The sequence below is a fragment of the Silurus aristotelis genome, assembly GCF_946808225.1.
Source record: "Silurus aristotelis genome assembly, chromosome: 6".
Lineage (NCBI taxonomy): Eukaryota > Metazoa > Chordata > Actinopteri > Siluriformes > Siluridae > Silurus > Silurus aristotelis.
The window spans coordinates 11,741,509-11,753,912 of NC_139579.1; the positions used below are offsets into that span (position 1 = coordinate 11,741,509).

Here is a 12,404-nt window from a genome sequence, read left to right on the forward strand (position 1 = left end):
AAAGTAAAGTAATAGCTGGTTTCATATTCATGCAAGTTCAATATATGAAGGGAATAAGGGGCCTGGGTTCATATACACACACACTTGATATTCCACATGAAATATTCGTGATCATCAGTGGAATATCATGAAGGGCACAGCGTATCTGCCCCCTGGTAGGATATTGAAGTTCATTTAGTGCAGCAGTTTTCATGTTTCTGCAAAAGTCCTCAAAAAGCCCTTAGCAAACATACTGAAAAAACTGACCATAAAGAAACACTGCATGTGTTATTGTTCAAGAAATCTCATGCCAACAGTTTTATCGAATAATCACTGAAATCATATTAAACTACAATTTGTATAAACTTTTGTAATCTGGAATAAAAAATGTCTGCGACAGATCGAACACGTGTGTAGGAAAACCTGCTGTGAGCCGAGATAAGCTGTAGTGGGTATTATGGTATGACGTCATATCAGGGTGCACCCCCTCTTATCAGAGAAAAGCAGACTGATGTAAAACACACACACACACACACACACACACACTTCAAATTATTTGCAAAGCAAGAAGAGAAGTTGCTTGTTTACCAACATGGTTCAACACCAGACCATGGAATTTGGCAGAATTCAATTAATCCACCAATAACATTACAAAGGTAAGAAAAAACAAATGTAAACGTTAATTCCGACTTTTATTTTTGATGATTTTGGTTCATGAAATGCATTTTATAAGTGTTATTTCTCATAAATTGGAAAATGATTCAAACAGTAAAAATCTCTAGAATCATTCTATATACTATACAGTAATAAACACTTTTCTCTGTAAGGAACTCCAGATCAGGCATTAAACAGGATCCTGTTTATCCATGGCGGAACCCAGAGACTATGGTAAGTCTAAACATGTAGCTCGCAATTGAACTCGATTATCAGTTTCTGTACAATCGACATGACACGATCCCTCACTAAACAGTCTCTTAAAACGAACGTATGCAAAATTTCACAAATGTGATGAGATATTTATATATATATATATATATATATATATATATATATATATATATATATATATATATATATATATTAAAAAAACTATCGAAAACAAATTGTATGCAAAACATCCGGTGTTCAAATCAGGAACTGCACTTTACATTCAAATAGAATAAATTAATTGTTACATATTTATTTTTATTTATTTATATTTACTTTACTATATGAATTCTCATTCATTAGCTAGTCTGTAATACATTCAACACAGTGAACATAATTCGCAGCTCGGGAAAATTCGCGGGTTTTCATTTGGAACCTGACTAACAGTATTTTGCGGATTATCTTAAAATTCGCGGGAATCCGCGGCGGGACCGAATGTTTAGGAATGTTAGGAATAACATTTTAAACTATGTATTTGGTCAAATACTGTACACCACCACGTTTATAAAGTGACAAAATATCTAGATGAATTTAGTATGGTACCATAGGGGCTGCGTAACCCCCACAAATTCTAGAGGATATATATATATATATATATATATATAAAGCAGTTCAGAAAGTTGCGAGTCAGAAAGCTGCGTCTCCACCAGAGGTCATGGGTCTTTCAGCAGGATGATGACCCGAAACACCCAAAAGTCCTGGAGAGTTCTGAAATGGCCAGCAATGAGTCCAGATCGGAATCCCATAGAACACCTGTGCAGAGATCTCAAAACAGCAGCTGGATGAAAGCATCCTTTACATCTGAATGACCTGCAGCAGTTTGCAAAAGAAGAGTGGTCCAAAATTCCAGTAGAAAGAAACTCATTCATGGTTACAGAAAGCGACTGATTTCAGTTATTTTTTTCCAAAGGGGGTTGCCAATAAATATTAAGTTAAGGGTGCCTAAAATTTTGTTTTTGGGTTCTGTTTGAAATTGTAATGTTTTTTTTTTGTGTGTGTTGTTCCAATGCAAACAAACAAAAAACAAACAAACATGTAAGTACCAAAACAAGCGATCGGGTGTTAAATCGATAGCAAATTTGTAATTATACAGATTTTTCAAGACAAAAAATAAATAAAAAAAATGGCACATTTTGTGTGATACTGATTAACTGTTACAAATTTTCTCGAATTTTGTGATCATTCTAAATGCATTTTATTAGACCGAATCATGCAGTGGACATCGTTAAAACAACAATTACGATGTTCTGGTAGACGATATATATCGTACACCCCTATATACAATGCTGGATTCTTTCTGTGTATAATCGCAGCCTTTCTATTGAAATGCAAATTACGATGCTCTTTAGTGCCATGCACCATTTAACAGCGTTTACTGCTTTATAGTTGGAGACTTTCTCAGTGAATTTAAGCATGAAATCGTTGTGCGAGCGAGACAAGTCAATGACATCACAGAGGCAGTCTTCTCCCAAAGTCTGATCGATGACAGGGCAGTTCCTCAAATCCAGGCTGCTTCTTCGGAGCAGGAGGCAATGAGGCTTCTTTTTCAGGCCTTGGAAAGAGCACCTTCTCAACATAAAGTGCCCTTCCATCTAATACTTAGAATGACGGAACCAGAGCTTATTCACGAGCTAGGTGAGCTTTTTTCGTTTAAAAATGTTTATAATCATCAGTAATTTCAGCATAGTTCGAGGCGAATTAGTGATGTAAAACACTACCTAATAAGTCAAACTTATTGTTTAATAGAATGGAGACAACGAAACAGCAAGCATACTCAGACTGAAGAGGATCTACCATGGGGCAAGACGAAAGAAGAAGAACTGGAAAAAATGGAACAGGAAATAAATCGCAAGAAGGATAAACTCGAGCGAATGAGAGCTGAGCTGGAAAGAGAAAGAAATCTTCTGGCGGATAAACACGTTGAAATTGTCAGAGAGAGACAGAACTGTGAAAACGTGCACGCCGAGGTTCAGAAAGCGAAACAGGAAATTGAGAAGAGCAGGGAAAACTTAAAACTTGAGGCTGATAGGCTAAACCAATTGACAGCCGAGATGCTGAAAGAGAAGGAACTCATGGAGAACAGACGTAAAGAGACCCTTAGGGAAAGTCAGCTGTTTTACAGGAAGAAGGAAGAGTTGAATAAAAACATAGAAGCGATGAGGAATGAAATAAAGCAAATGCAAGACACGAAAACGAAATTAACGAGACAGATGCAGGACGCGGAGGCCAAACTGGAGAAGGCAGTGAAGGAAATGCATGAACTCAATCAGCTGAAAATGGACCTACAGAGACAGGACGAGGAAACCGAGAGCAAAATCGTACAGAGCAACATGAAAGAAATCGAACGGCTGAAGGCTGAAATACTAAAACAAAAGGAAGACATCGAGAACAAAATGCAACTGGTGAAAACGGAGGCGGAAAAGGTGAGGCAGGTCAAGGAGGAGATGCAACAGCAAAGGGAAGAATTAGAAGCGAAAATGCAGTGGGCGAAACGTGAGATGGAAGAGATGGAGATTTTCAAAAAAGAGATGGACAGGAAGAAAAAAGATCTGGACCAAAAGATGAAGCAGACCACCAGGAGGAAGGGCGAAATAGACAGGATGAGAATGGAGATAGAGAAGGAGAAGGAAGAAATGGAACGCAAACGGGAGGAAATACAAAAGGCAAGAGAAGACTTTCAGAATCGAATCGAGGAAAACAGGATCCAGATGGAAGAAAAAGAAGGGATAAATGCAAAGATAGTTAACCTTATTTACCAAATTGAAAGAACCAGAGAGATTGTGGGGGATGCAACATTCTATATGGAAAAAAATACCTCAGAAAGCCAGCTGGGAGCAGTAGAAGTCAATAAGATGAAAGGCGAAATGCAGAGACTCGTTGTGGAAATCGAACACATCCGAGAAATGTTACAGTGTCTCAAAACCCAAATGGAGCAAAGCAAGGAGGTGCTCAGGAAGGAGAAAGGAGAGTTGCGAATGTTGAAGCTCGAGATCCAACGAAGAAGGCGAGACCTTGACAAGAAAGAAGAAAGGAACACGAGAGAACGATATGACTTAGAAATCATGCGAGCTAAGACACAGCAGCAAAAGAAAGAATTGGCAAAGATTTTGGAAGAAATACAAAAAAGTCAAACAAAGCAGGCAAGAGGAGATGTACACAAAAGTATGAATGAACCTGAACAGGCCAAAGAGAGGAAGAGCAGGGAGGTCAATAAACTTTTACTTGACCAAAGTGAGCCTGAATTGAATCAACAAAAACAAATTCCAGAGAAAAATGTGAAGGAACTTTTGGAGGAAAGAAGTAAACTTGGCATGATAAGGATTGAACTTAAAAAAAGTGAAATATATGAAATGGAAAACAACAGAATGGACATAAAACAGAAGAAAGAAGAGCTCGATCGGTTGGCAAAAGACATCGAAAAGAACAGGCTCTCGTATGAAAATATGAGAAATGAGCTAGAAGTAATGCAGGCAAAACTGAATGCTGAGCAAAAAGTACTTAACCTTGAAAAGCAAGAGATACAGAATGAGAGAAAAAGTCTCGAGCATCTAAAAGCATCTATGCAGAGAGAAAAGCAAGACATGAAGAATGCCATGATGGAATTGGAACATCTGGACGAAATTAAGGCAAGATTAGCATATGAAAGAGAACAATGTAGGATCATTGCAGAAGACACAAACCAACAGAGGGCTACCTTGGAGAAGATGGCTGCTGAAGTAGTTAAACAAAAGCAACAGATCGAGATTAACAACGCCCTTTTTGAAAAAGAAAAAAACAACCTAGACAGCAAGTGGTTGGATTTGCAAAGGAGAGATGAGGAACTGCAAAAACGAATCACAAGTCAAAAAGAAAAAGATGCGAGTGACCAATTAGCATTAGAGAAACAGAGAAACGCATTGGAAAAAGAAATTTGCGAGATCAACCAACAAAAACAAGTGGCGGAAAAAGAAAGGAGAGATGTACTGAAGGATCGTGAAGAACTCGACACTCTTAAAGAGCAAATGCTAAAAGAGAGGGATAAAATAAAAAATATTAAAAAAGGGATGATAACTGACAGACGGCTTCTGGGTCAAATGAAGACAGAAATTGAACAGAAAAAGAACATCGTGGAAGACAATTCGAAAGAAATGATTGAAGAGAGAAGTAATCTAGATAGAATGAAATCAGAATCTGAAATACAGCGAAAAGAATTGGACATGGTTCGGGAAAAGATGAAGCAAGAGCGACAGGAACTTGATCAGTTGAAGGATTACTTGCATATTGAAAGAAATTATATTGAACAGAGCAAATCGCTAAACAACAATTTGAGAAACGAGCTAGAACAAATGAAGACAAAACTGAATGCTGAACAAGAAGCTGTCAGCCTTGAAAAACAAAAGATAAAGAATGAAAGAAAAAGGTTTCAGTTAGCAGAGGCATCTATGCAAAGAGAAATCGAGGACATGAAGAATGCTTTGGAAAAAGCCAGGATAGACATGCAAGAACAAAAAAGTGAGATTGAAGAAAAGATGTGTCAAATCAAGGAGGAAATTCAACGACATACAAATGAACTAGAGGAAAAGATGCGGAGAATAAAGCGGGAAATGGGAGAAATGGAACTTGTGAAAAAAGAGCTGGAAAGGAAGCGAAAAGATCTTGAGCAAAGGATGAAGCAAGTAACAAGGAAAAAAGACGAGCTCGACAAAACAATGGTGGAACTTCAGAAAGAAAAAGAAGAAGTGGAATGCAAAAGGGTAGAAGTTGAAAGAATCCGATATGGAATAGAATGTCTTGAAGATGAAATACAAGGATCGAGTGAAGAATTTGAGAACAGCTTCGATGACGTCACTTCAGAGACGGAAGAAAAAGGAGAGATAAGTTCTGAGATTATCAACCTTATCACCCTGATTGAAAGAACTAGAAAACTTGTACAAGAAACCAAAATTCCCTTTCAAATTAGAATGTCAGAAGGGCAACTAATTGCTATTGAGGAAAAAAACATGAATGCAAAAATGGAAAAACTTGTTATAGAAATTGAACTTATTAGAGAGATGTTGCAACGACTTAAATTAGAACTGGAGCAAAGCAAGGAAGTACTTAGAAGAGAACAAGAAGAGATAAAAATAGTCAAAATGGAGATGAAACGAAGACAAAGACACCTTGAAAACAAAGCAGAAATGAACACGAAAGAACGATTTGGTTTAGAAGTGATGAGAGCAAAAATACAGCAACAAAAAACAGAACTGGAAGCAACGTTGGAGGAAATACGCAAAAATAAAGCAAACCAAACAAGACAAAATATGCAACAATCGTTGGATAAAACAGAGCGAGCCACTGAGGGAAAAAGCAGAGCCATTTATAAAATGCAACTTCAAGAAACAGAGACTGAACTGGATCATAAAAGAAAAATAAATAAGAAAAGATTTAAACCTGATGAGAAGAAAATGGAACTGGAGACTGAAATAAATCAAATGGCAATGCAGACAAGCAATACAAACATGGAGATAAAAGACATAAGGTTCATAAATGACAATTTGAAAAATGAACTAGAAAAAATGAAGGAAAAACTGAAAACTGAAAATGACCTTATCAGTCTTGAAAAACAAAAGATACAGACTGAGAGAAAAAGGTTTCAGTTCGCAGAGGCATCTATGCAAAGCAAAATGAAAGACATGAAAATTGCTTTAGAAAAAGCCATGATGGACATAGAAAATCTGGAAGAAAATAAGACAAGATTAGCTGAGGAAAGGGAACAATGTAGGATAATTGTTGAAGACACAAACCAGCAGAAGGCTACATTGGAGGGGATGATTGGTGAAATAGAAATACAAAAGCAAGACATTGAAAGAAACAAAGCCCTTCTCGAGAAAGAGAAGAATGATCTCGAAAAGAGAAAGAGGGATTTGGAGGAAAAAGAGATGCAAATGCAGACACAAGAAGTGGAAAGAACTGTCAGAGAAAGAATGAAGCAGGAGAGAATAGAATATGATCAGTTGATGAAAGAAATTACCTTGCAGAAGCAAAATGTTGAAATGCAATTGTCTATAAACAACAATTGGAAAAATGATCTAGAAAAAATGGAGGTGAAGCTGAATGTGGAGCAAGAAGCCATCAGTTTTGAAAAGCAAGAGATACAGAATGAGAGGAACAAGTTTGAACTTTCAAAAGCATCCACGCAGAGTGAAATGCAGGACATGAAGAATGCTTTAGAAAAAGCCATGATGGAAAAAGAAAATCTGGATGAAATTAAGACAAGATTAGCACAGGAAAAAGAACAATGTAGAATGATTGTTGAAGAAACAAACCAGCATAAGAATGCCTTGGAGAAGATGTCTGCTGAATTAGAAATGCAAAAGCAAGTCAATAAGACATACAAAGCTCTTCTTGAACAAGAGAAAAATGATCTTGAAAAGAAAAATTTGGATTTGGAGGAAAGAGAAATGGAATTGCAACTGCAAATCAGAAGTCTGAAAATTAAGATTGAAAATGAGAGAGAAAAGCTACGGAAAAGTTGGAAAGGACTTGACAATCTTAAAGAACAGATAGAAAGAGAGAAGAATGAAATAGACGAATTGAAAACCAATGTGTTAAAAGACAAACTGCTTCTTGAGCAAAAAGAAAAAGAAATTAATCAACAAAACCAAATTTTGGTGGAAAGAATGAATGAAATAGAAAGTGATAGAACACGTCTGGAAGATATGAATTTGAAACTTGATTTGCAGAAGCAAGATATTGAGGAAACCAAAGCCATTCTCGAGAAAGAGAAAAATGATCTCGAAAAGAAGAAGATGAATTTGGAGGGAAGAGAGATGGAATTGCAACTGCAGATACAAGAAACTGAAAAAACTGTCAGGGAGAAGATGAAGAAAGAGAGAGAAGAACTTGATCAGTTAAGGAAAGAAATTACCATGCAGATGCAAGTTCTTGAAGAGCAAAGGTCCATAAACAACAATCTGAAAAATGAACTAAAAGAAATGCAGGTGAAGCTGAATGTGGAACAAGAAGCCATCGCTCTTGAAAAGAAAGAGATACAGAATGAAAGGAACAAGTTTGACCAAGAGAAAAATGATCTTGAAAAGAAAAAGTTGGATTTGGAAGGAAGAGAGATGGAATTTCAATTGAAAATCAGATGTCAAATAGAGAAAGAAGACAGTGACAAACTGGCAATGGAAGAACAGCGAAACACATTGGAAAAAGAAAGGAGCAAAATCAACCAACAAATAGATGAGATTGAAAATGAGAGAGAAAAGCTACTGAAGAGTTGGAAAGAACTTGACAATCTTAAAGTACAGATAGAAGAAGAGAAGAATGAAATAGAAGAATTGAAAACCAATGTGTTAAAAGACAAACTGCTCCTTGAGCAAAAGGAAACAGAAATTAATCAACAAAACCACATTTTGGTGGAAAGTTTGAATGAAATAGAAAGTGATAGAACACGTCTGGAAGATATGAATTTGAAACTTGATTTGCAGAAACAAGATATTGAGGAAACCAAAGCCATTCTCGAGAAAGAGAAAAATGATCTCGAAAAGAACAAGATGAATTTGGAGGGAAGAGAGATGGAATTGCAACTGCAGATACAAGAAACTGAAAAAACTGTCAGGGAGAAGATGATGAAAGAGAGAGCAGAACTTGAACAGTTAAGGAAAGAAATTACCATGCAGAAGCAAGAACTTGAAGAGCAAAGGTCCATAAACAACAATCTGAAAAATGAACTAAAAGAAATTCAGGTGAAGCTGAATGTGGAACAAGAAGTCATCAGTCTTGAAAAGCAAGAGATACAGAATGAGAGGAACAAGTTTGAACTTTCAAAAGCATCCACGCAGAGTGAAATGCAGGACATGAAGAATGCTTTAGAAAAAGCCATGATGGAAAAAGAAAATCTGGATGAAATTAAGACAAGATTAGCACAGGAAAAAGAACAATGTAGGATGATTGTTGTAGAAACAAACCAGCATAAGAATGCCTTGGAGAAGATGTCTGCTGAATTAGAAATGCAAAAGCAAGTCAATGAGACATACAAAGCTCTTCTTGAACAAGAGAAAAATGATCTTGAAAAGAAAAAGTTGGATTTGGAGGAAAGAGAAATGGAATTGCAACTGCAAATCAGAAGTCAGTTGGAAAAAGAAGACAGTGACAAACTGGCATTGGAAGAACAGCGAAACACATTGGAAAAAGAAAGAAGTAAAATCAACCAACAAATAGATGAGATTGAAAATGAGAGAGAAAAGCTACTGAAGAGTTGGAAAGAACTTGACAAACTCAAAGAACAGATAGAAAGAGAGAAGAATGAAATAGACGAATTGAAAACCAATGTGTTAAAAGACAAACTGCTTCTTGAGCAAAAGGAAACAGAAATTAATCAACAAAACCAAATTTTGGTGGAAAGTTTGAATGAAATAGAAAGTGATAGAACACGCCTGGAAGATATGAATTTGAAACTTGATTTGCAGAAGCAAGATATTGAGGAAACCAAAGCCATTCTCGAGAAAGAGAAAAATGATCTCGAAAAGAACAAGATGAATTTGGAGGGAAGAGAGATGGAATTGCAACTGCAGATACAAGAAACTGAAAAAACAGTCAGGGAGAAGCTGAAGAAAGAGAGAGAAGAACTTGATCAGTTAAGGAAAGAAATTACCATGCAGAAGCAAGTTCTTGAAGAGCAAAGGTCCATAAACAACAATCTGAAAAATGAACTAGAAGAAATGCAGGTGAAGCTGAATGTGGAACAAGAAGCCATCGCTCTTGAAAAGAAAGAGATACAGAATGAAAGGAACAAGTTTGACCAAGAGAAAAATGATCTTGAAAAGAAAAAGTTGGATTTGGAAGGAAGAGAGATGGAATTTCAATTGAAAATCAGATGTCAAATAGAGAAAGAAGACAGTGACAAACTGGCAATGGAAGAACAGCGAAACACATTGGAAAAAGAAAGGAGCAAAATCAACCAACAAATAGATGAGATTGAAAATGAGAGAGAAAAGCTACTGAAGAGTTGGAAAGAACTTGACAATCTTAAAGTACAGATAGAAGAAGAGAAGAATGAAATAGAAGAATTGAAAACCAATGTGTTAAAAGACAAACTGCTCCTTGAGCAAAAGGAAACAGAAATTAATCAACAAAACCACATTTTGGTGGAAAGTTTGAATGAAATAGAAAGTGATAGAACACGTCTGGAAGATATGAATTTGAAACTTGATTTGCAGAAACAAGATACTGAGGAAACCAAAGCCATTCTCGAGAAAGAGAAAAATGATCTCGAAAAGAACAAGATGAATTTGGAGGGAAGAGAGATGGAATTGCAACTGCAGATACAAGAAACTGAAAAAACTGTCAGGGAGAAGATGATGAAAGAGAGAGCAGAACTTGATCAGTTAAGGAAAGAAATTACCATGCAGAAGCAAGAACTTGAAGAGCAAAGGTCCATAAACAACAATCTGAAAAATGAACTAGAAGAAATTCAGGTGAAGCTGAATGTGGAACAAGAAGTCATCAGTCTTGAAAAACAAGAGATACAGAATGAGAGGAACAAGTTTGAACTTTCAAAAGCATCCACGCAGAGTGAAATGCAGGACATGAAGAATGCTTTAGAAAAAGCCATGATGGAAAAAGAAAATCTGGATGAAATTAAGACAAGATTAGCACAGGAAAAAGAACAATGTAGGATGATTGTTGAAGAAACAAACCAGCATAAGAATGCCTTGGAGAAGATGTCTGCTGAATTAGAAATGCAAAAGCAAGTCAATGAGACATACAAAGCTCTTCTTGAACAAGAGAAAAATGATCTTGAAAAGAAAAAGTTGGATTTGGAGGAAAGAGAAATGGAATTGCAACTGCAAATCAGAAGTCAGTTGGAAAAAGAAGACAGTGACAAACTGGCATTGGAAGAACAGCGAAACACATTGGAAAAAGAAAGAAGTAAAATCAACCAACAAATAGATGAGATTGAAAATGAGAGAGAAAAGCTACTGAAGAGTTGGAAAGAACTTGACAAACTCAAAGAACAGATAGAAAGAGAGAAGAATGAAATAGACGAATTGAAAACCAATGTGTTAAAAGACAAACTGCTTCTTGAGCAAAAGGAAACAGAAATTAATCAACAAAACCAAATTTTGGTGGAAAGTTTGAATGAAATAGAAAGTGATAGAACACGCCTGGAAGATATGAATTTGAAACTTGATTTGCAGAAGCAAGATATTGAGGAAACCAAAGCCATTCTCGAGAAAGAGAAAAATGATCTCGAAAAGAACAAGATGAATTTGGAGGGAAGAGAGATGGAATTGCAACTGCAGATACAAGAAACTGAAAAAACAGTCAGGGAGAAGCTGAAGAAAGAGAGAGAAGAACTTGATCAGTTGAGGAAAGAAATTACCATGCAGAAGCAAGTTCTTGAAGAGCAAAGGTCCATAAACAACAATCTGAAAAATGAACTAAAAGAAATGCAGGTGAAGCTGAATGTGGAACAAGAAGCCATCGCTCTTGAAAAGAAAGAGATACAGAATGAAAGGAACAAGTTTGACCAAGAGAAAAATGATCTTGAAAAGAAAAAGTTGGATTTGGAAGGAAGAGAGATGGAATTTCAATTGAAAATCAGATGTCAAATAGAGAAAGAAGACAGTGACAAACTGGCAATGGAAGAACAGCGAAACACATTGGAAAAAGAAAGGAGCAAAATCAACCAACAAATAGATAAGATTGAAAATGAGAGAGAAAAGCTACTGAAGAGTTGGAAAGAACTTGACAATCTTAAAGTACAGATAGAAGAAGAGAAGAATGAAATAGAAGAATTGAAAACCAATGTGTTAAAAGACAAACTGCTCCTTGAGCAAAAGGAAACAGAAATTAATCAACAAAACCACATTTTGGTGGAAAGTTTGAATGAAATAGAAAGTGATAGAACACGTCTGGAAGATATGAATTTGAAACTTGATTTGCAGAAACAAGATATTGAGGAAACCAAAGCCATTCTCGAGAAAGAGAAAAATGATCTCGAAAAGAACAAGATGAATTTGGAGGGAAGAGAGATGGAATTGCAACTGCAGATACAAGAAACTGAAAAAACTGTCAGGGAGAAGATGATGAAAGAGAGAGCAGAACTTGATCAGTTAAGGAAAGAAATTACCATGCAGAAGCAAGAACTTGAAGAGCAAAGGTCCATAAACAACAATCTGAAAAATGAACTAGAAGAAATTCAGGTGAAGCTGAATGTGGAACAAGAAGTCATCAGTCTTGAAAAGCAAGAGATACAGAATGAGAGGAACAAGTTTGAACTTTCAAAAGCATCCACGCAGAGTGAAATGCAGGACATGAAGAATGCTTTAGAAAAAGCCATGATGGAAAAAGAAAATCTGGATGAAATTAAGACAAGATTAGCACAGGAAAAAGAACAATGTAGGATGATTGTTGAAGAAACAAACCAGCATAAGAATGCCTTGGAGAAGATGTCTGCTGAATTAGAAATGCAAAAGCAAGTCAATGAGACATACAAAGCTCTTCTTGAACAAGAGAAAAATGATCTTGAA

At 36.2% G+C, this 12,404-nt stretch overlaps 2 protein-coding genes across 2 annotated transcripts in view; both read left to right on the forward strand.

Moving 5' to 3' along the window:
- Positions 1–12,404, forward strand: part of cUnh6orf136 (chromosome Un C6orf136 homolog) — a 181,925-nt gene that overhangs the window by 128,684 nt on the left and 40,837 nt on the right. The gene's annotated exons all lie outside the window — the stretch shown is intronic.
- Positions 380–9,032, forward strand: LOC310727080 (uncharacterized protein). The gene is made up of 5 exons (XM_083543167.1): positions 380–635; positions 807–867; positions 2,293–2,541; positions 2,653–7,065; positions 8,712–9,032. Exons 2-5 carry the CDS (start codon positions 846–848, stop codon positions 8,714–8,716), a joined length of 4,689 nt encoding a protein of 1,562 aa, XP_083399293.1. The 5' UTR covers positions 380–635; positions 807–845; the 3' UTR covers positions 8,717–9,032.